General features: G+C 60.3%; 1 protein-coding gene across 1 annotated transcript in view; it reads left to right on the forward strand.

Annotated features, from left to right (window-relative positions):
- Positions 1–14703, forward strand: part of CDH22 (cadherin 22) — an 81944-nt gene extending 67241 nt beyond the window's left edge. Inside the window, exons 8-11 of the mRNA XM_056121470.1 lie at positions 1587–1708; positions 1787–1904; positions 10056–10307; positions 14126–14703. Coding sequence (XP_055977445.1) covers positions 1587–1708; positions 1787–1904; positions 10056–10307; positions 14126–14703 — 1070 coding nt within the window. The remainder of the gene's footprint in view (positions 1–1586; positions 1709–1786; positions 1905–10055; positions 10308–14125) is intronic.
- The last annotated feature ends 9272 nt before the right edge of the window (positions 14704–23975 follow it).

Raw genomic sequence — 23975 nt, forward strand, 5'->3', positions numbered from 1 at the left:
GGCAAGTTGCTGGAGGTGGGGGTGGGGGATGGTGATGGAACAGCGCTATGGGGTCGTAACGGCGCAGGTGGGGGCTGTGGCCGACGTGGATTTGCTGCTGCTGATGGTGATGTTGGTGGTGCTGGTGGTGCCAATGGTAAGGTTGGTGATAGTGACAAGTCTTAGCATGTGTCATGATGGTGGCAAAGGCAAATGCAGTACTACTGTGTAACCTTGTGACAGCGGTGGGAATTTGGTGGTGGTGGGAATTTGTTGGTGTTGGTCGTGGTGGGAATTTGGTGGTGGTGGTGGTGGGAATTTGGTGGTGGTGGGAATTTGGTGGTGATGGTGGGAATTTGGTGGTGGTGGTGGGAATTTGGTGGTGGTGGTGGTGGGAATTTGGTGGTGGTGGTGGTGGTGGGAATTTGGTGGTGGTAGTGGTAGGAATTTGGTGGTGGTGGGAATTTAGTGGTGGTGATAATTTGGTGGTGGTGGTGGGAATTTTGTGGTAATGGGAATTTGGTGGTGGTGGTAATTTGGTGGTGATGGTGAGAATTTGACGCTGGTGGGAATTTGGTGGTGGTGGTGTTGGTGGTGGGAATTTGGTGGTGGTGGTAATATTTGGTGGTGGTGGTGGTGGTAATTTGGCAGTGGTGGGAATTTGGTGTTGGTGGGAATTTGGTGGTGGTGGTGGTGGTGGTGGGAATTTGGCAGTGGTGGGAATTTGGTGGTGGTGGTGGTGGTGGTGGTGATAGTGGGAATTTGGCAGTGGTGGGAATTTGGTGTTGGTGGGAATTTGGTGGTGATGGTGGGAATTTAGTGGTGGTAGGAATTTGGTGGTGATGGTGAGAATTTGGCGCTGGTGGGAATTTGGTGGTGGTGGTGGTGGTAAGAATTTGGCAGTGGTGGGAATTTGGTGGTGGTGGGAATTTGGTGGTGGTGGTGGTGGGAATTTAGTGGTGGTGGGAATATGGTGGTGGTGGTGGTGGTGGAAATGTGGTGGGAATTTGCTGGTGGTGGGAATTTAGTGGTGGTGGGAATTTAGTGGTGGTGGGAATTTAATGGTGGTGGGAATTGGTGGTGGTGAGAATTTGGTGGTGGTGGTGATGATGGTGGGAATTTGGCGATAATCTCATGGTCTGCTTGTGGTGGGAATAGAGTAGAGGGGTGGTGAGGGCTTTGAGGAAGATCTCGGTGACACCGATGATAACAGTGACACCGATGGTGGTAGTCACAGAGTTGTGCCAGCAAAAGCCACGGTTGAATGGTGATGGTGGAGGTGGTTGTGGCCAAGAGGGTTACGATGGTGATGACAATGCAATGGTGTAGACAGTGGTATTTGTGATGTTGCTGCTGGGGCCATGATGATGGGAATGGTGGCCCCGGTGACTGTGCCAGTCCTGGTGATGAGCTCATGCTGCCCGCGGCCATCGCCATGGCCGTGTGGATGGTTATGGTGACACGCTCCAATTCTATTGTCCAGTCTTGGTCCTGGTACCAGCTCCCAGGTGACCCCAGGGAGCGGGGGATAACCTGCCAAGATCTGGCCTTCGAGATCTGGCAATAGTGGCCTTGACGGTGATGGCCAGTCCTGTGCTCTCTTCCAGACAACCACGCCCAGCTGTCCCGCGCCTCCCTCCGGATCCGCATCCTGGACGTGAACGACAATCCCCCGGAGCTAGCCACACCCTACGAGGCGGCTGTGTGTGAAGACGCCAAGCCAGGCCAGGTAGGGAGGGGCCGGCGCCGAGGGGCCGGGACAGGGGGCCCAGCCTGCCCCTCGCCCTCTGACCTCTCCCCCATCCAGCTCATCCAGACCATCAGCGTGGTGGACAGGGACGAGCCCCAGGGCGGCCACCGCTTCTACTTCCGCCTCGTGCCAGAGGCTCCCAGCAGCCCTCATTTCTCTCTCCTCGACATCCAAGGTGAGTCACCTCTGAACCAGCAGGTTCCAGAATCCCCGAGCAGGAGGGAAGGGCCTGGGGTCCCCTTGCCACATGGCCGACGGAGCAAGAGGGACACCAGCAGGTTTCGTCTTGGGTCCAAGACCACGCGGCAAGCTCAGCTCAGGTCAGCCCGGCTGGCCAAACCAGGGGCAGAGGGCAGCCCCCGAGTGGAGTTTGGGGGAGCGCAGGGGGGCATCTGATTGGAGTGGACAGAGATGATGAAGAAGGGTCGGCAGGAAGAAGTGGGTTAAGCAGACTCTGGGGTGGAAGACGCCTCTGATATAAGTAAAGGTCAAATCACCCGCAGGATGCGATTCCCAGCCCGCAGGTGGGAACGGCTTAATCCCACTCACGCTTCCCTCGCCAGTAGCAGCCTTCCAGCCCTGCCGTTTGCAGGTGGAGACAAGAAAGGCCCAGCCAGGCTCCGAAAGGGAGGCAGAGAGCGGCTAGGCCTCGAACCCGACCCGCCCCCCAGCTCAGACCCTGAGCTTCCTGTTTAACCCCATACCTTCAAAGCAAATAACCTCCACCCCCGGGGCCCCCACTGCCCCACACAGGGGCCCCAAGAACTTTTTTTTTTTTTTTTTTGCTTTTTGAGTCACACCCGGCTATGCTCAGGGGTTACTCTTGGCTCGTGCACTCAGGAATTACTCCTGGCGGTGCTCAGGGAACCCTATGAGATGCTGGGAATCGAACCCGGGTCAGCCGCATGCAAGGCAAACGCCCTCCCTGCTGTGCTATCGCTCCAGCCCTCCCCAAGAACTTGAGTCCGCCCCTTACCTTTGAGGAATACAGGGGCAGGGGTCCAGGTTATGCTCAGGTTCATGTCCTCAGACAGTCAAGGTTGAAAGCAGAGGACCAGGGACGAGATGACTACATTCAGCAGGGACCTCATCTGAGAGAAGGAAGGGCTGGCAGGAAGCAGGGGCCGGAGTCTCCTTAAGTAGGATGCCCGGAAAAGGTGGCAAACCTTTTCTAGCTTAACTAGGGAGAAAAGTGAGCACCTTGCACTGGATTTAAGACAAAGGGGTTGGGAAAGAGGGAGCAGGACTGGGCTGGAGCGATAGCACAGTGGGGAGGGCTCTTGCCTGCTTGCAGATGATCTGGGTTTGATCCCCAGCATCCCATATGGTCCCCTGGGCACTGCCAGGAGCGATCCCTGAGCACAGAGCCAGGAGTAACCCCTGAACATTGATGGGTGAGGTTCAAAATCAATGAGGGGGAAAGAGAGAGACAGAAAGAGACAGAGAGAGGAGAGAGAAAGAGAGAGAGAGAGAGAGAGAGAGAGAGAGAGGGAGGGAGAGGGACAGGCATTTGAGATGACCATCTTCTCTACACCCGGGACATACTCTAGGCCTGTTCTCTTCCTACCCATTTCGTCCATGCCTGCTTTAATGCAAAAGCAGCAGATGTAAGGAGCTGGACCCAGTCTCCCATCGTAGCGCTCTAGACCTCAGTCTCATCACCTGTGAAATGGGTCTGTCACGGCTCCCTCAGGAATCCAGGAACTTGCTTTGCATGCCGCCAGGGTCAGTCCCCAGCACCACATCTGCCTGCCCCCATCACAGCCCCCCAGCCTAGCCAGGAGAGAGCCCAAGCACAGAGCCAGGAGTAAGTGGACAGGGCCTTTACGGGCACCAAGGGAAGTGAGCCGGGAGGGTCGCTAGGGAACGGATGGTGTGCAGGAAGCAGCTGCAAGTACAAAGGCCCTGACCCCTCAGAACAGGAGAGCGGGGGGTTGGGGCGATGACTTCTGGCCTGTGCTCGGTCCTGAGATTTGTCCCCAGCACCGCGTGGCCTCCCCAAGCACCCCCAGGCTGGCCCTGAAGCACCGAGCCCCCGGCCCCAGTACTGAATGCCCAGGCTGGGTATGGCCGGGACCACACTGCAGGAGTGACCCCTACAGCGAGGGGCCGGAGTGATGGCACAGTGACCAGGACACTCCCTTGCATGTGGCAGACCCATTGTCCATCCCAGCACCACACAGGGTCTCCCAGGCCCCGCCAGGAGTGGTCCTTGAGCACAGAACCCAGAGAGTCAGCCCCGAGCACCACCAGGTATGTCTCTGCCACCCTCATAACCCCCCCACAAAAAAGAAAGAAATGAAAGAACAGAAGCCACGTGTTGGCTGACCGTCCTCAGAGCCCCGGGGGCCATGTCATGCAGGGGTCCAGCCCGGGGGCAGCCTGAGATCCCCACCAAACCCTTTACCTCTCCACCCTCCAAACAGAGCGCCTGGTGACCCCCGAGGCCAGCCCCCAGGTGTATTTCTGTGCCTGGTGAAACATAATTAACAACCAAGACTGTTTTGAGCATCAGGAAGCACAAGGGACCAGGACCTGGCGCGGCCCTGGGCCGGACCCTGTTGGGCCTTTGCCCTCCACGGCCTGGAGTGCTTGGTGGGACTTGGAGGGGAGGGGAGTGGAGGGCAGGTCAAGGCAACAGGGACGGACCTGGGGGACTCCGACCTCACCCTTCAAACCTCATCACGCGCCTTCGGTATTTTAATAAGAGGGCCGGGCCTGCTCGGAATTCATGTGCTGGTCGCGCCCCTCCAGGGAGACTCCGAGGGCCCAGCCTGACCTCCCCGAAACCCGCAGTCTCCCAGCCCTGGAGCTCCCGGGGCAGGGGGTGGCAGGGGAGGGGGCGTGCAGCCAGCCCGGGTCAGCACAGCCCCGCAAGGTCTCCGCCCCCCTCGCCGCCCCCCTCCCCGCCTCGTCATATAAATACCCTGGCGACAGCGGCTACCCCAGCCCATCTGTTTCTTTGTACAAATTTGTAGCCAGTTTGGAAATGTGATTTATAAATATTGCTTCTGCAGCCAGGGACTGACGCTGATGGATGTCAGGCCAGATGGATGGATGCAGAGCTGGGCTCCGCTCCCACCTCCGGGGTGGGCTGGGGGCTGGCGCGGCGCGGCCGGCAGAGCCAGCAGGGCTGCGGGGACGCTGCCCAGGGATTCCCTTTCCGGGGAGTGGCAGGGCGCAGCTCTGTCCGAACATATGGCTCCGTGGCCGGAGACGGCCACCCCCGAGAGGCAGACCTCGCCTCTCCTCCCCTCTCCGGCGGGTGCCGGGGAATTGAGGCTCAGCCCAGCCAGCCACTCATTTTTCAAATCTGTCTGCTCCTCGCCGCTCCCTCCCACTGTTATCTCACACCCAAAACACACCAGAGCTTCCCGCGGCGTCTCCACGCCCACTCTCCGCATTCCACATGCCCGCGTGAGCCCAGGCGAGCTCCATTCGTCCGTCCGGTCGTCCGTCCATCCTGCTTCTGCCCTGACTCTCTGGGGCTGGTATAGTCCTGGAGCTGCAGGGGCTCACTTAGTATTGGCCAATGGATGGATGGGTGGATGGATGGATGATAGGTTTCTTCTTTGCTAAAAGGAAGAAGAGGAAGGAGAAGTGAAGAAGAAGCATTAGGTTAGAGTCATAGTACAGCTCTAAGGCGCTTGCCTTCCAGCTGCCGACCCAGGTTCAACCCCGGGCATCCCACAGGGTCCCCCAGACCCCGCCAGAAGTGATCTCTGAGTGCAGAGCTAGGAGTAAGCCTTGAGCACTGCCAATGTGGGCCTCGCCACTGTCCCCCGGAAAAAAATGAAGGTTATGGGGGTAAAATGGGGTTAGAGAGATAATATAGCAGGTAAGGCATTTGCTGACCGGGGTTTGATCTCGGCATCGCCTATGGTTCCTCGTGCACTGCCAGGAGTAATTCCTGAGCACAGAGACAGGAGTAAGTCCTGAGCATTGCTGGGTGTGGCCAAAAACCTAAAAGGAAGGAAGGAAGGAAGGAAGGAAGGAAGGGAGGGAGGGAGGGAGGGAGGGAAGAAGGGAGGGAGGTAGAAAGGGAGGAAGGGAAGGAGGGAGGAAGGAAGGGAGGAAGGAAGGGAGGGAGGGAAGGGAGGGAGAAAGGGAGGGAGGGAAGGAGGGAGGAAGGAAAGGAATGAGGAAGGAGTAAGGGAGGGAGAAGGGAGGGAGGGAGGGAGGGAGGAAGGAAGGAAGGAAGGAAGGAAGGAAGGAAGGAAGGAAGGAAGGAAGGGAGGGAGGGAGGGAGGGAGGGAGGTAGAAAGGGAGGAAGGGAAGGAGGGAGGAAGAAAGGGAGGAAGGAAGGAAGGGAGGAAGGAAGGAAGGGAGGGAGGAAGGAAGGAAGGGAGGGAGGGAGGGAAGGGAGGGAGAAAGGGAGGGAGAAAGGGAGGGATGAAGAAAAGCAATGAGGGAAGGAGGGAGGGAGGGAGAGAGAAGGAAGGGAGGAAGGAAGGAGAGGAAGGGCAGGAGGTGGGGAGGAGAGAGGAGAGAAGAGGAGGGCAGAGGAGGGGAGAGGAGAGGAGAGCTTAGTTCCCAATGCTTGCTGTGGCCGTAAGACTTCATCCATGGTGGACCCCTGCCCTGTCCAGCCTCATTCTTAACTCACTGTAACCTTGCACCTCATCCCTCTCATCCTAGAGGACTTTCGGTCTGTGCCAGCTCCAGCCTCAGGGCCTTTGCACAAACCCTTTGCTCTCCTTGAGCTCATCGTTCAGGGCTGTCATTATGTCGCTTCTCCCAAGAAGGTGGCCCGGACGCCCCCGCCTGGGCCCTGCCCTCCGCCAGGCCCTCTTCCTGGCTCTTCCTTCACAGCACTCCCCACGGTTCCTAACTGTAGACTGGAGTCTGGGCTTCTCTGATCAACGTTTGTCTCTCTCCTGTGGTTGATTGAATATTTGCTGTTTTCCCCCAGTGACTGGCATGACGCCTGGTCCTAGTAGTTGCTCAGTAAAGACTGATGAGTTAGGTAGGGGGAGAAGAAGATGGGTTGGTGCGCGGATGGATGGTCGTCCATGCATAGACGACAGATGGACGGCTGGCGGAGGATGGCTGGATGGATAAACAAGGGTGGGTGGCAGGCAGATGGACACGTGGATAACTTGATGCGTGTGTAGAAAAGGGAGTTAGGCCACCAACTCTCCAGATCCATGTATCAAGCCACTCTGGGCCTCGACCTCCACCCACGTAAAATGGCACCAATATCATGACTCTCCGTGCTGTGAGGTTCAAGGATTGTTTGTTTAATGGTGTTACTGGGGGGGGGGGGGGCAGCACCGCCCTGGATGCAGGAGAAGGAGACTCCACAGACATGCTGGCACTCTTTCCCTAGAGCCTCCTTCCTTCCCAGGGGGAGGCAAGAATTTCTTTTTTTAAAAAATTAGGGGGGGGGCGTTGGAGCTATAGCACAGCGGGGAGGGCGTTTGCCTTTCACACAGCTGACTCGGGTTCGATTCCCAGCATCCCATATGGTCCCCCAAGCACCGCCAGGAGTAATTCCTGAGTGCAGAGCCAGGAGTAACCCCTGAGCATTGCCGGGTGTGACCCAAAAAGCAAAAAGAAAAAAAAAAGAAAAGAAAATTGGGTGGGGGGTGGTGCGGTCCAGTGGGTAGGGCATTTGCCTTGCATGTGGCCGACCCGGGTTCAATCCCTGGCATCCCATATGGTCCCCCGAGCACCACCAGGAGTAATTCCTGGGTTCAGAGCCAGGAGGAACCCCTGAGCATCGCTGAGTGTGACCCAAAAAATAAAAGCAAAAATAAAATTGGGTGGAGGGCATTGGGGCCACAACCCAGCAATGTTCAGGACTGGTTCCTGACTCTGCACTTGGGAATCACTCCTAGTGGTGCTTGGGGGACCATATGGGATGTCGGGGATCGAACCCGGGTTGGCCGCGTGCAAGACACATGCTTTACCTGCCGCATTATCTCTCGGCCCACAGTGGCATTTCCGCTGCAGGAACCATCCTGCCCCTTGACAGGACATCGGGAGCTCAAGCCTGAGTTTGAGGGGTTCGCCCAGGACCACCTGCTACCCTCCCAAAAAAATAGTGCTGAGCTGCAGCCTTGTTCTCCAGGACGGGCTCAGTGTGGGTGCGGGCTGACTTAAGGCGTCAGGACAAGCTCCTTGAGGCGGCCCGGAGCCTGCGTGAGGAGTGGGAGCGGAGGGAGCCATAAATCCTTCCCGGGAAGCTGAGGAAGGAGGTGACATTTAGCTGGAGCATGACAGATGAGGGATTGGCCCCGCAGGGAAGTGGGGGTGCCACTGCCACAGTGAGTCTGGGCCTGGGCCGGAAGGCCAAAGGGGGCAGGGGCGTGCCCCATCTGGGGGTATGCAGAAAGCCCTGCCCCATGCCCCATGAGGGGTTGGAGTGCCGGGACCATTCTCGGGGCCGAGGAAGCCACTGTTTAACCCCCACAGGCCCAGAGCCTGTTGGTCTGTCACAAGTGAGCCCCCCAAGCTGGTCAGAAATCCAATCAGAACTGTTTCTGGTTCGTTCTGGAGTTGGGGGGACCCACCCCGGGGTTCTTGGGAGCAATTCCAGGCTCTGTGCTCAAGAATGACCCCTCTGGTCATATGTGCAGGACCGTGTGTGTTGGTCATATGTGGAGGACCGTGTGTGTTGGTCAGAATCGAACCCAGGTCACGGCCCGAGTGGCTGATGCGAGGCCCTTTCCCTCTCCTGCCCTTTCTCTCTCCAACCCCCCCAACTCGGTGTGATTTCAAGCGGATTTTTTTTAAAGCACAGTGATAAAAACATTTACAAAGTTGTTCACGGCTGGGTTTCAGTGATACAATGTTTCAACACCCATCCCTTCACCAGTATACATTTCCCACCACCAATGGTCCCCGTTTCCCTCCCTCCCTCCCTCCCCTGTCCCCCGCTTCTCTCTCTCCCCCCCTTCTTTCTCTCTCCTTCCTTTTGGGCCTTATGGTTTGCAAACTAGATACTAAAACGTTATCCGGTGTATCCATTGCCTACTTCCAAGGCTCAACTCCTGCTCAGAATGACCGTTTCCAACTATGACCGACATGCTGTTCCCTTGAGTGGGTGTTTCAGGCAGGGGACACCCAGACGCTGGGAGCCCTGCCCGTGATTTTCAGGCAGTAGAGTCATGGGTACAGACAGCACAAGGCCCCCAGGACATGAGGCTTCTCAGGCCCTGTGGTGTCAGGAATTGAACCCAGGTCAGGCAGATTCTGTCGTTGCTTCCAGCCCCTAGTGGTAACACTTTTATGGAAAGTGAGGGACAGCGACAGCATGATGACTTGTGTGAGTTCCCGCCCGCTCCGAGCACACAGGTCAAAGGGACAGAGTGTGAGTGAGACCCTGGCATGAGGGGGGGCTCTCATCGGCCCCCAGGGCCGTGCCCCCCATCTCCCCCTGGAGCTCTTAGCCAGCGACCCCTGGCAAGAAGCTTCTTTTTGCACAGCGGGCGCCAGCCAGAGTCACCCAGCTCCTGTCAGACGCAGCGTGGGCGCGGGGACCCCAGGGTCGGGGGCCTGGGCGGGGGGGTGGGGGGGTGGGGCTGGAATGCAAAGCAGGCCGTTGGAACAAATGCCAGAGAAAGGAAAAGGGACAGTAAGGCAAAGGAGCAAATGACAGCCGGGGACAGGACCTTGGCGCCACTGGGGACACAATCTTGGAACAGCTGAAGGGAAACGTTGAGGAGCTGCGGGGAGCGACGCCAGGGACAGCTGAGGACAAAACGGGCTCTGGGGGGCTGGAGCAATGGCACAGCGGGGAGGGCGTTGGCCTTGCACGCGGCCGACCCGGGTTCGATTCCCAGCATCCCATAGGGTCCCCTGAGCACTGCCAGGAGTAACTCCTGAGTGCAGAGCCAGGAGCAACCCCTGAGAACTGCCAGGCGTGGCCCAAAATAAGCAACAAAATAATTATGTTCTAGTTTAAAAAATAAATGAATAGGAGCTGGAGTGATAGCACAGCGGGGAGGGCATTTGCCTTGCACGCGGCCGACCCGGGTTCGATTCCCAGCATCTCATAGGGTCCCCGAGCACCGCCAGGAGTGATTCCTGAGTGCAGAGCCAGGAGCAACCCCTGAGCATCGCCGGGTGGGACCCAAAAAGCAAAAATAAATAAATAAAAATAACGGACTCTGGGACCGCACACAGCCTGTCGGGGGCAGAAGCAGGGGAGAGGGCAGGGGTGGGGGTCACCATCCCTGGGGAGATTCGGGACTGGACTCCTGGACCAGCTGGGAGGCGCCGCGGGGCCAAGGAGAGCGAGGGCCCGGGGGCGGGGGGTGGGGAGATTGGGAGGGGCCGGGTGGTCCCAGCCTGTCCCATGCCGCCCCCTCTTCCCGCCCAGACAACACGGCGGCCGTGCGCACGCAGCACCCGGGCTTCAACCGACAGGAGCAGGACGTGTTTCTGCTGCCCATCCTGGTGATGGACCGCGGGCCGCCCTCGCTGAGCAGCACAGGCACCCTCACCATCCGCGTCTGCGGCTGCGACAGTGCCGGTGCCATCCTGTCCTGCAACACCACCGCCTTCGTCATGGCCGCCTCGCTGAGCCCTGGGGCGCTCATCGCCCTGCTGGTGTGTGTCCTCATCCTGGTCGGTGAGTCCCCCGCGGGGCCCCAGGGGTCCTTCCCCAGACGCCCCCACCAGGACACTGGGGCATCTCTCCTCACCCAGGCCAGGGCACCCCGCCCCCGCCCACCAACTCCGAGTGGGGGGTCCTACCTCTGACTGACTTCCTGGGTGCCCACCCCCACCTAGCCCCTGACTTCCTGCTCGTGTAAGCCCCAGCATTTGCTCCTTCTGGTGCCTGTGGTCCAATTTTATTCTCATAGTGACTCTTGGGAGCCGGCTCTTGGGAGCCGCCCCCCAAACACACACACACACACACACACACACACACACACACACCCTCAGCCTGGGGTGTCAGACCCTTGTTTGAAGGCGTCAAGGCTCTGTGAGGTTGGGGGGCTTGAATGCGGGGTGCCCCGAGCTCCTGATCTTCACCCCCCCACACACACACACACTTGCTAGGAATCCACGCTGGGACAGGGCCTCAGAGAAAGCTGGGGCAGACGCTGAAAACCCTGGGGACGGAAGGACTGGAGTGATAGCACAGCGGGGAGAGCGTTTGCCTTGCATGCAGCCGACCCAGGTTCGATTTCCAGCATCCCATAGGGTCCCCCAAGCAGCGCCAGGAGTGATTCCTGAGTGCAGAGCCAGGAGTAACCCCTTTGCATTGCCGGGTGAGAACCAAAAAGAAAAAAGAGAAAGAAAGGAAGGAAGGAAGGAAGGAAGGAAGGAAGGAAGGAAGGAAGGAAGAAAACCCTGGGGGGGCAATATCCACTCTGCTCCCCACTCTATCAGCTGCCTGCTGAACCCCCAAGGACCCCCAGGAAAAAAATGGTCCATTTCTGTCCATTTCCTGGGAACCAGACGACACTCAAGGGGCCAAAAACCGCTTCTTCGGCCCAGTCCAGGCCGCAGAACTTGGAGGCACAGGAGTGAGCTGGCTCCCCACGGAGCCCCTCAGGACAGGGCAGCCCCCTCTTGTGGAGAGGACGCAGGGGCTGGGGCTCCCCCGAGCAAGGAGGCCAGCCCCCCCCCACTCCAGCCCGTGGCTCGGAGCCCTTTTTCCAGAGGGTGCACTTTACAGCGGTTTCATTTTCCGAGGCAGTGCAAACAAATTTCTGCCTAATTGCCCACAAATGAAGAAAGTGCACATCAGTGCTCCAAAGGTGACGGGCGGAATCGCTGATCAGGCCCGCCACATCTGTCCCCGCCATCTGCTCTCACGGGCACCCCCCTCGGCGGCTCCCGGCCTCCGAGCTCCTTCCCAAAGCATCCATCCATCTTCCCGCCTCTCCCGACACCCCCCACCCCCCAACCCCGGGCCCGCCTCTACCTCCACCCGCCTCTCTGTCAGCAACACCTTGTTAGGTCACTGGCAGCAGCCTGGCTGATGGCCCTCGCAGCCGGCTCTGGTCACTGACCCGGGGAAGCTGTCTGCAGCGACCAGGCGGGCCCAGGCCTGGCACGGTGCCCAGGCACTCATCTGTCCATCCCTCCACGCCCCCTGCCAGTGAGGTCTCCTCCCATTTGATCAGCGGTTTCATCTCACCCATCCAGAAGTGGATGCTGGGGTATCGTGAGTGGACGCTGAGTCTGGAGCCCTGGGAGGGTGGGTCCATCACTGGGCATCGGGGGACCAGTTAAGGGTGGGGACAGGTTAAGGCCTGGAGAGTCCCCGGGGCCAGCCTAAAGGGTCTAGTAGGGAGGAATCCGGCCGGATTCCAGAGCGCAGGCCAGGTTGGGGGTGCAGACGCAGGAGTTTCCATCTTCCGGAAGGATGCAGAGACCAGTACTAGACACCTCTCCCCCCCATCCCCCTGCATCCTAGGGCCTTAACACACTGGAGTTCAGGGAGATAATACCATGGTTGGGCGCGTGCCTGGCATGCCCCTGACCCCGGGGGGGGGGGGGGAGGGCCTGAGCATCAGCGGGTACAGCCTTGGGGGCCTCAAATATGGCCCTGGAGACCCCAGCACTGCCACCGCGGCCCCTGTTCCCGATAGTGGGGGGGAGGGGCCTCAACAGCATTGTACCGCAGGCTCTTGTGCGGAAGGAGCAGACCCCCTGACTGAGTATTGTCAGCGGGGTCCCCAGGCTCCTGAGCACCCCAGGAGGTCATGTCCTCAAACAGGAAGTTGGTGATGGGAGGCACAGTCCACTCAGAAGGCTTAGGGAGTCATCAGTGAGGTGGGTGGAAGGAAGGTCAGGTGAGAAAGGCCACGCAGGCCACTCATTCATTCATTCGCTCACCATTATTCGTTCACCATTCATTCATTCTCAGCATTCACTCATTCATTCGTTCATTCACTCTAAAGGTAAAGGTAAAGGCCCTTCCGTTGATCGTTGATTTGCTCGAGCGGGCCCAGTAACGTCTCCATTGGAGACTTTGTTGTTACTGTGTCTGGCATATCGAATACTCTCGGTAGCTTGCTGGGCTCTCCCAGAGGGACAGAGGAATCGAACTTGGGTCGGCCATGTTGGCTGCGTGAAAGGCAAATGCCCTACCGCTGTGCTATTGCTCCAGCCCCCCTATTACCATTAATTCACACACTCTTCATTCTGACCATTCATCCACCGTTCATCCACTATCCACCATTTGTTCACTCACCATTCGGTCTTTCACCATTCATTCATTCATTCACTCACCATTCACTCAATTACCATTCATTCACACACTGTTCTTTCTGACCATCACGCACCACTCATTCATTCTCTCACCATTCATTCAATCATTCCTTGCTATTCATTCACTCACTCACCATTCATTCATTCCTGCCATTCCTACATTCTCAGTCGCCGCAGGTCCCCACTCTTCATTCACTTATTCACCCGACCTGCCTTAGGGGCTGCCACAAGCCCGCCGGGCAGGAAGCACTTCCCAGATCCTCCACTTAGCTTAGTGGATGCCTTGAGGTGTGGGGGGCAAACGTTAACTAAGCAGAGCCTCTGTAGTGGCGGACAGCAGCCCCCAAGCTGCCTGGCACCCCCAGAGCCTTCTGGAAACAGCCGTGCTTGACACCCAGCACTAGAGGGGGTGCCCGTGCCCTGATGCCCACCACTGGGGATACTCATGCCTGATGCCCGCTGAGGGTGCCCTGCCCTGACGCCCACTAGAGGTGCCCAACCCTGATGCCCACTGGGGGTGCCCATGCCCAACGCCCAGCATGGGGTGCTGGCCTGACGCCCACTGGGGTGCCCTGCCTTGGCACCAGCACTGGGAGTGCCCTGTCCTGATGCCCACTGTGGGTACCCTACCTGATGCCTACTGGGGGTGCCCTGCCCTGATGCCCAGCACTGGGGGTGCCCTGATGCCCACTGGGGGTGCCCTGCCCTGATGCCCAGCACTGGGGGTGCCCTGATGCCCACTAGGGGTGCCCTGCCCTGATGCCCAGCACTGGGGGTGCCCTGATGCCCACTAGGGGTGCCCTGCCCTGATACCCAGCACTTGGGGTGCCCTGATGCCCACTAGGGGTGCCCTGCCCTGATGCCCACTGGGGGTGCCCTGCCTTGGAACCCAGCACTGGGAGTTCCCTGCCCTGATGCCCACTAGGGGTGCCCTACCTGATGCCTACTGGGGGTGCCCTACCTGATGCCTACTGGGGGTGCCCTACCTGATGCCTACTGGGAGTGCCCTGTCCTGATGCCCACTAGGGGTGCCCTACCCTTATGCCCATCACTGGGGGTGCCCTGATGCCCACTGGGGGTGCCCTGCCCTGATGCCCAGCACTGGGGGTGCCCTGAGGCCCACCACTGGGAGGTGCCCTGCCCTGATGCCCAGCACTGGGGGTGCCCGTGCCCGACGCCCACCCTGGGGTGCCGGCCTGACGCCCCTCCCCTCCCCCGCAGTGCTGGTGCTGCTGATCCTCACCCTGCGGCGCCACCACAAGAGCCACCTGAGCCCGGACGAGGACGAGGACATGCGCGACAACGTCATCAAGTACAACGACGAGGGCGGCGGCGAGCAGGACACGGAGGCCTACGACATGTCGGCGCTGCGCAGCCTGTACGACCCGGGCGAGCTCAAGGGCGGCGGCGGCGGCGGCGCGGGCGGGCCGGGCGGGCCGGGCGGACCCGGCGGCGGCGCGGGGGGCGCACCCGGGGGCGCCCCCGGCGGCCACTCGCTGCCGCGGGCGCCGCACAGCCCCGGGCCCGACTTCGCGGCCTTCCGGGACTTCCTCGGCCGCCAGGTGGCGCTGGCGGACGCCGACCCCGCCGTGCCGCCCTACGACGCCTTCCAGACCTACGCCTTCGAGGGCGCGGGCTCGCCCGCCGCCTCGCTCAGCCCCCTGCACAGCGCCTCCTCCTCCTCCGAGCTGGACTTCGCGGGCCTGGGCGCCTGGGGCCCGCGCTTCCGCCCGCTGGCCGCGCTCTACGCCGCGCCGCCGCCGCCGCCGGGCAACGCCTCCTCCGGGCAGGCCTCCTAGCTGGCACGCCCGCCCGCCCGCCCGCCCGCCCGCCCGGGACTCTGCACCCCCGGCCTCCCCGCGCCCTGCCCGGTCCCCCTCCCCTCCCGGGTGGACGGGGCACTCGCGCCGCCTGGCCCCGGCTGCGCTGGGCACTGGGCACGTGCAGGGCGGAGGGATGGGGGCACCCCCACCCCACCCCCGGCTGCAGCGGGGACCACCCGGGCCTCGTGCAAACTGCAAGCAGGACCGAGCCGGGTGCGTGGCCCTCCACCCACCCCCGGGGGGGACGCGTGGGGGAGAGGCCGGTTTCTCTCTCCGGGCGGGGGCGCTGCTGGGGGCTCCCCCCCTCACCCCCGTCGGAGGGCAGAGGAGAGAGACGGGCTGTTCATTTACTAAGCACCTACTGTGCGCTGGGACGCTGCTGCGCCCACGGTCTTGGTTGTCCCCTGGACGGCGGGCGAGGTGGGCCCTGTGGGTAGCCGCGGAGAGGTCCCCAGAGAAGCGGTGGGGACGCCCCCGCACCCCCCAATAAGGACTCGGCAGTCACCCCCCCCCCCACTTCTCTGGGCCTCTCAGTTTCCTCATCTGTCAAATGAGGTTAATAACAGAAGCTACCTCGAAGCATTGTGAGGATTCAAGGGTTCACGCGGGAGCGAGTGGCGAGGGCCGTGCCCGGCACAGAGTAGATGTTCAATAAATGCCGGCCTTTGATACGCCCTGCATCCTTGTTGTTATTGGCAGACCCCGCCGGGGCCCTCCCCGTTGGCCCTGCGCCCCCGAGAGCGACTTCCTCCTCTCATCCTGTAGTCCTGCAGTCACCCTCCCCCCCCCCCACCCAAATCCCTCACCCAGCAGATAATGGTGATAGGAAAAGCAGATATGCTTTTCGGTTGGCTGGTTGTTTCTGGACCACACCTGGCGATGCTCAGGGCTGACTCCTGGCTCTGCACTCAGGAATCACTCCTGACAGTGCTCAGAGGGACCGTCACACAGGATGTCAGGGATCGAACCCGAGTCGGCTATGTGCACAGTAAAGGCCCTCCCCTCTGTACTATCACCCCAGCCCTCGTGCTATCCGCTAAGTCCAGGGGTTCATGGAGGACAAGGTCAGGCGCCCATAGTTCCCCCTGCTTCGGCCCAGGGGCAGAGCACACTGGCTGTCCCTGGAGGTCCCTGCACCCACCAGGGAGTGGAACCCACAGAGCCCAGCCCCTTGGCCAGTCCCGTGAAGGCCAAGCATTCGGTGGCCTTCGTCCCCGCTCATGAACCGGGGTCTTCCGCGGAGTGTGTCTCTCCCTCGGCTCCCACCCATCCCCCCACCCCAACCTCTGTCCTCTTGACGCGGTCTCCCGGCCGTGCCCAGTTCCCTGCCACATCTGCCCTGCTGCCTGCCTTCACCGTCACCTTGAGGGGCACCAGGGGAAAGAAATGTGAGAACGTCCCCTTTCCTGGGCGTTGCCTTCCTCTCCCGAGTCACATGACCAGAGGCTCGGGGTCACACTCGGGGTCATGCGCTAGGGCGGAGGAATAGCAGGCACAGAGCATCAGCACCAGGGACTTGGCCTCAGCGACCACGACGGTGTCAGCGGCCGAGCACAGCACACTCCCCACGCGCGACCCTGACTGCCCACTGCTGACCCACGCATGTGTGGGCCCTGCCCGGTGGTGCTCAAGGGCTCCCCCTGCTACAGTGCTCCGAGGTCACTCTGGGTGGTGCCAGGAGTCCATGCAGTTGCGAGCATCAAACCCAGGGCTGGTGCGTGCCCACCAGTCTGGGCTCTGGTCCTTGGCGTCATCTCCCTGCTGTCTACCTCCGCCTTCCTTCCAAGCACATCTGCTCATGGACCCTAGTGGATGGGATCGGGATACAGTGCTCACGGGAAGAGAAACAGTGCGGAAGGGCCACGGGCAGGCCCAGACACCCAATGTCTGCACAAAACCGGCACAACTCGGATTCTGGGCAGCTTCTGGCGAGGTAGGGAGAGGAGAAAAGTGATCTCCTCTCAAAAGGGGGAGAGGCTAGGCGGGACAGAGGCTTGGGTCCCAGTGAACAGTGAGCCTCTGGGCTATAAGTGTGTGTGTGTGTGTGTGTGTGTGTGTGTGTGTGTGTGCGAGCGCGCGCACGTACGCATGCGTGCTTGCATGTGTGTTGTGTGGACTTCTGTGCCTGTGGCTCTGGGCAGGCCCCCGGGCAGTGGGAAACGAACAGCAAAAGCACTCGGGTCGAGAAGGACCCTTCCACCCCGTGACGCAGTCAGCGCGGAGGGCGGGCTGCTGTCAGGAAGGGCAGCCGAGCGCCCGCAGCCGTCAGCCAGCCGTCAGCGCGGCCCACCCCCGGGGTCACGAATCAGCGGCTCCACTTACCTCCTGCCAGCCAGCACGCGCGGGCCAGCTCTGTCACTGACCGCTGAGCCTTTGGAAAAATGTAGCCCTGTCAGCCCGCGCTCCGAGGCAGGCGCGGGGAACTCACGCTCCAGTGCCCGCGTGTAGTGGCCCGAGCACGCCCCCTCACACACACATACACACACACACACCCCTGCCCGCGCCCCCTCGGACCAGCTGCCCCGGCCTGGCACGTGCACGGCACACGTGACCACGGGACCAGCTTAGCCCGTGGCTCAGCCGCCGTGGCCACGCAGGCTACACGGGTGAGCGCGTGTTTGACACTGGTACCAGCTCAGTGTCCACTGAGACTGTTCCCTGCCGAAATCTATTTTCCCATCCGGGCATAGCGTCCAGCCCATCCTTGGGTGCTCGTGTGCCCCCCGGAGACGCCCCACAGATGTGGGCATGTGACTGCGTAGAGACATCTGCGTCTGCAAGCACGAGATGGCACAGTCAGCTTGGGGACAGACGGTGGCAAGTTGAGACCACATGTGTGATCACTTACGTGCATCGTCACACAGGCACATGTGACAAGCGCCCGGATCCACACCCAGTGAGAGCCACACCGTGACACAGACACCCCCCCCCCAGGGGCCTGCTCACGCAACTCGGGCACCAGCCACCCTGTGGGGATGCTAACAGTCCCTCACCATGACCACGCGAGCTTAACTCCCCCAGAAACGCGTACACAGCCACACACTTCCAGAACCGCCTTCTACCCAGCCGGGCCCACCCCCGTGAGTGCACACCTACCACTCCCACCCCCGGGTGCCGCCTGCCCCCGCCCCAGATGGTCAGGTGTGCCGGGGACGGCGAGAACGGGGCCCGCATGCAGAAATCGCCACTCACGCAGAATTGCATCTGCCGCAAAGTTCTCATCTGCTGTGCAAATGATGATTAAATGTTATTGTGCGAGAGAAAACGGCAAGGAGGGACTCATTAGCTTTATTGTCAGGCAGGACTCCGTGGACTCCAGCTCCCAACTCCGAGTCTGGCTTAACCCCCTGTGTACTAGGGCGGCCCGAGAAGGGAGACTCAGATCTCGCCAGCCCACCGGCAAGAGCACTGTGGAGAGAGTCAGGAGTCCGAGTGACTGCCCTGCCTTGTCCCGCCTCTCCTGTGCAGCTTGGTCTGTTGTCTCACACCTCCAGTGATCTCTCGGCCCTCCGTGTCTCTGAGACGCAGAGTCAGAGGCCACGGGCGCTGGCTCCCACGGGCCTTCTCAGACGGAGGGTCAGGCCAGGCCCGCAGGACGACTTAGGAGCTGCTTGGGGCTTGTCTGGGCGGCACAGAGCCCAGGTCAGATGAAGGACGCGTGTGAAGGGGCCTCTAAACCCTCCCAAAGAGAGTGTAGGCTGTTCCCTGAGCATAAAGGATGGCGCTGACGGGTAAAGTCCTGGGGAGTCCTGTTCCGTTTGGAGCCCAGATAAATCACGAATGCCTGTTTGAGCAGCATGAGAGCCTGAACAGGGCACACACCACATATATATCTTGTATTGGAGGGCTGGAGCGATAGCACAGCGGGGAGGGCGTTTGCCTTGCACGCAGCTGACTTGGGTTCGATTCCCAGCATCTCATATGATGGTCCCCTGAGCACCGCCAGGAGTAATTCCTGAGTGCAGAGCCAGGAGGAACCCCTGTGCATCGCCGGGTGAAACCAAAAATAAATTAAATAAATAAAAATGAAACAGGTATTTGTTGGGGCAGGAGCTATAGTTCAGCGGGAAGAGCGTTTGCCTTGCACAAGGCTGATCAGGTTTGATTCCCGGCATCCCATACGATAGCACAGCGGGTAGGGCGTTCGCCTTACACGCGGCCAACATGGCCGACCCGAGTTCGATTCCTCCGCCCCTCTCGGAGAGCCCGGCAAGCTACCGAGAGTATTGGATATGCCAGACACAGTAACAACAAAGTCTCCAATGGAGACGTTACTGGGCCCGCTCGAGCAAATCGACGATCAACGGGAGGGCCTTTACCTTTACCTTTACCTTACCCATATGAACACCGAGGCCTACTAGGAGTAATCCCTGAGCACAGAGCCAGGAGCTAGCCCTGTACTGCTAGGTGTGCCCCCCATCCCCATCTACACACACACACACACACACACACACACACACACACACACGCACATATGACACGTATTTGTTATTTGTCTGAAATATACATTAAATGGGCTGGAGCGATAGCACAGCAGTAGGGCGTTTGCCTTGCGCGCAGCTGGCCCTGCCGAGCTGGGTTCAATTCCTCCGCCCCTCTCAGAGAGCCCGGCAAGCTACCGAGAGTATCTCGCCCTCACGGCAAAGCCTGGCAAGCTCCCTGTGATGTATTCGATATACCAAACATAGTAACAACAAAGTCTCACAATGGAAACAGTTACCAAACATAGTAAAAACAAAGTCTCACTATGGAAACAGTTACTGGGCCCGCTCAAGCAAATCGATGAACAATGGGAGGACAGTCCTACAGTGCATACATTAAATAGTGGATTCTATATTTTTGTTGACTGAATCTGGCATTTCAGAAAGGGGACTCTGGCCACGCTGTGGAGGGCACATCAGAGGTGAGAGGAGAGAGAGGGAGACGAGTGCAGGGATGGGGCTGTCGCAGAGAGCAGATGCATCCGTTCCAAGAATCCTGCTGTCTCACCTCCATCTGAATCCCTCCCAGCACGGAACACTCCTAGCCAACGCCATCTCAGCAGTGCTGTTCTGTGACAACTCCGGGGACACCTTCGGAAATAACGGTTGACCCAGGCCTTTTGCTCCTTCCCGGTTCCCACTCAGCTGGCTGAGCACAGCTGAGATGGCAGGGGCCCAAGCAGCCATCGTGGGCCGTGAGGCCCAATGCCATACCCTCTGGAGTGCCAAACCAGCAGCTAGAAGGAGACTTAGGTTCTGTTGGGTCTCATGGAGCCACCACAGCAGTCAAAACCGCCCACCTGGGCACTGGTTTGCACGAGCAACAAACTTTCAGCTGATTCATCACTCTTCCGTTTAGTTTAGTTTGGGTTTGGTTATCATGTTTTTTACCCCCAAAGGGCTGGAGCGATAGCACAGCGGTAGGGCGTTTGCCTTACAAGCAGCCAACATGGCCGACCCAAGTTCAATTCCTCCGCCCCTCTCGAAGAGCCCGGCAAGCTACCGAGAGTATCTCGCCCGCACAGCAGAGCCTGGCAAGCTCCCCGTGACGTATTCGAGATGCCAAACACAGTAACAACAAGTCTCATGATGGAGACGTTACTGGGCCCGCCCGAGCAAATCGATGAACAACGGGAGGACCGTGACCATGACCGTGACCCCCAAAGAGTCAGCCTGGTTTGATCTGTCCTGTTGGGGAGGAGGGCACGACCAGCAGCAATGCGGGGGTCCGGAGGTAGCCCACAGTGCTGGGGTTCGAACCCAGGCACCCAGATACACAATCCCTGGAACCATCTTCCTCACCAAAGACAGATCTTCCCCTCCACTCCCCCCTCACTGTGGGTTGAACCCAGGACCTCGTGCATGCAAGGCCCGGCCTGTCTCTGAACCACATGCTTCGCCCTCACATAATTTGAGGAGTTGACAGAATCTCAGCAGAACACGGAGACTTAAAACTGGGTCAGCAACAGTGGATGTGAGAAACCCTTAAGAAGACGGCCCGGAGGAGCCAGCCTCTCGCTGGCGGCGGGGAAGGCAGCAGAGAAGGTCAAAGGCTTCCGTCTTGAGTGACAGGAGCCGCCGCGGAGAGCCAGGGCGCCCAGAAGAAGAAGAAGAAGCCTTGGATGTGGGATCAAGGGGAGTCAGCTTGGCTTGGGATGCGTTGAACTTGGGGGCGCCCGCAGGCTTGGTACCCCAAGTGTGGGGATGTTGGGGGGCGGGGCGTGAGAGCTCAGGTTGGCTACCGCGGCATTCTGCAGAAGAAGAGAGGAATCAGGGGTGGGTAGTGGTGGGATCTGAGGGTCTGGGCATGTGGTTGGGGCGGCGGGGGGGGGGAGTGGGAGTCAGTACCACTCGGGGGCCGAGGAGAAGGGTCACCCGTCTGATCACCTTTCCTGCTAACACTCACCAAATTCGAAAATGCGATGATCTGCGAACATTTATTTCTCCTCCCCGTGATTCAATTTCCTCTTTGGAAAAATGGGGCTAAAAATAGTTCCTACCTTACAGGGTTGTGTGGAGGACAGAGTGACCCAGGCCGGCGCCCGGCTCAACCCCCAGATAACCAGCAGCAGCTGTCGGAAGGGCCAGGGCTGTCGCGCTCGCAGGACGGGCCGTCCACACTCTTTCCCTCTCGGGGGGCCCAGGAAGGGGCGGGGTGCTGGGGTCCCTAGCTGAGGCCTCCCGTGGGCCCCTGCTGTGTGCAGAGCCCGGAGCCAGGCCTGAGGAAGGGGAAAGAGGAGCAGAGACGAGAGCCCAAGACAGAGGAACACGAGGAAGCCAAGACGGGCCCTGGCGGTCAGGGGCAGGTTGGCAGCCCGGAGGAGGGGGCCACAGCGGAGGGCAGAGCCGGGAGCCAGGCGGAGAATCGAGGCAGAGAGAAGAGCCGGCTGCATCCTGCCACGGCCCAGGGCCCGAGAAATGGGTCCTGGGGGAGCAGAAGGAGTTGATGGAAATCCTCGGAGAAACTCCCGGCCCCGAGTCGGCGGGCGCAGGCGCAGACAGGGGAAGCCCGTGGCCCGCCTGGCCGGCGTGGGCAGACAAGGCTCCTTCTGAGGTTGCCGGGGCCTCTGCGGGTCTGGGACTGGCAAGGAGCCTCTTGTCTAACCCCTCTCTGCCCTTGGTTCTCTGAGCCAGATTCCAGCCTCTCAGGACCGAGCAGGGCTGGATCGGGGGTGGGGTGGGGTGGGGTGTGGAGGGCTGGAGGGGTGCCGCTTCCTCCTCTGAACAGAGCCCCCTGACAAGACCCCCGTTTCCAAAGATCGAAGTTCTGAAGTACTGCAGGTTGGTGCCCCAACGTGTAAGAAATTCAGCCCCAGGCACGGCCCCCTCCCACGGGGGCCACAGACGCTCACACAGTCTGAGGGAGGAGGCCAGGGAGCTTGAGCCCCAGCTAGGATGGGAGGGGATGGGGCACGGGGGCCACCTTCCCTCTCCCTCTCCTATGCACACACACACACGTACACATGCATAGGCAGAGACCCCTCCCCATGTGCATGCAGGCACCCACGAACACACACACAAAGACACACACAGTCCCACATGCTCCCGTGAGCACCCCCAGGAGCACACGGGAGCACAGACAGCCCCGCGCCCCCCAACCCTCAGGAACAGGAGCGTGCCAGCACCCCACGGACACACCAACCACACAAGGACTCTCTGTGACCCACAGTCAAACCCATTACAGGCCAGCCGTGTCCCTCTTCGGGACCCATAAGCCCACACACGCATGCACGCACACCGCACACGCATGCACACAGACATGCACACGCATGTACGCACACCCGCACTCGTGTGGGGGGATGGGGGCACTGGCTGTGTCCGCAGGCCGTGCGAGCCCGCCGTGACTGGCAGATCTTGGCACACGCACCGTCCCTCCGGCCTCACAGCTCACGGCTCCCTCCCCGGTAATCAGAAGCAATTTCATCCCCGCGGAGTGGAGCCAATCACGGGCTCCACGGAGCAGGGGATCCAAACGCGCCCGCCCCCTCCCCCCCCACACACACACGTGGGCGGCCGGCAGAGCCCCTCCCGCCCCGGCTCCCTGTCCACCTTGGAGTGGGGATTGGCTCTGCACACACACACACTCACACACACACTCACACATGCACTTACACACACATATGCATACGTGCGCAAACACTCACGCACACACGTTTATCTACACACACACTCATAGACACTCACACAGATAAGCACACAAGAGTGGGGGCCCAAGACCATACGTGCACACACACCATCACACAGACACGGAAACACACACACACACACGCACACACGCACACACGCACACAGACACTCACACAGGTAAGCATACAAGAATGGAGGCCCAAAACTTATATGCACACACCATCACACAGACATGGAAACACACACACACACACACACACACACACACACTACACACCCAGGGATGGGGCTCACCACAGAGGCATCACTGGAGGGACTGAAGCAATAGAATAGAGGTCAGGCACTTGTCTTGCATGGGACTGACTGACCCGAGTTCGATCCCCGGGCACCCCACATGGTCCCTCCAACCTCCCTGGAGTGGTCCCTGAGCACAGAGGCAGGAGTAAGCCCCGAGCCCTGCCAGGACTGGCAAAGACAACTGAAAGGAGGTGGAGAGGCGTGCCCGAACCACCGAGAGCCTCACGGAGGGCGCGAGTGGGTGTGTGCCAGGAGAGAGGGTCTGAGAGGGCGAGTGGGTGCTGAGACACAGTGACACCTGGGGTGCTGGACAGTGCACCCGGGGCCACTGCACATGTAGGGCCGAATGTATGAGCATGACGAAGGCAGGGCTCACGCCCGCACACCCTCGCACCCCAGGCTCGGGTCCCCCACTGGCCTCCGCCTGCCCCCGCAGAGACCCATGTCCTCACCTAGGGGACTGGGGCGGGGCCTCTACAGCGCTCGCTCCCGGCAGGGTGAGTCTCCCGGAGCCGGGAGCCGCCGTCCCACCTGCCAAGCTGCCGTTTGTCACTCCATCACAGCCCGGGACGCTGACATTCAGCGCCCGGCAGCAGATGATCGCATTTAGCCGTAATGTAGCACAGACTGCGCTGACATTTGGAAAATACTCCACCTTGGGACCCATTCAGCTTCCAACTTCTTTCCTGGAAGAGGAGAGATGCTGGAGACTGGGGCGGGGGCTGGGGGGCATGGGCGTCACGAGGACCGGCGAGGTTCCGTATAGGAGCCACTGCCCAGCCTGGCCCTGTCCAGAGAATGAGCAGGTCCCGGGCAGGGAGCATGTGGAAGCCTGTGGAAGCG

This window comes from Sorex fumeus, unplaced genomic scaffold (assembly GCF_029834395.1).
Source record: "Sorex fumeus unplaced genomic scaffold, SorFum_2.1 ptg000044l, whole genome shotgun sequence".
In the NCBI taxonomy this organism is placed as follows: domain Eukaryota; kingdom Metazoa; phylum Chordata; class Mammalia; order Eulipotyphla; family Soricidae; genus Sorex; species Sorex fumeus.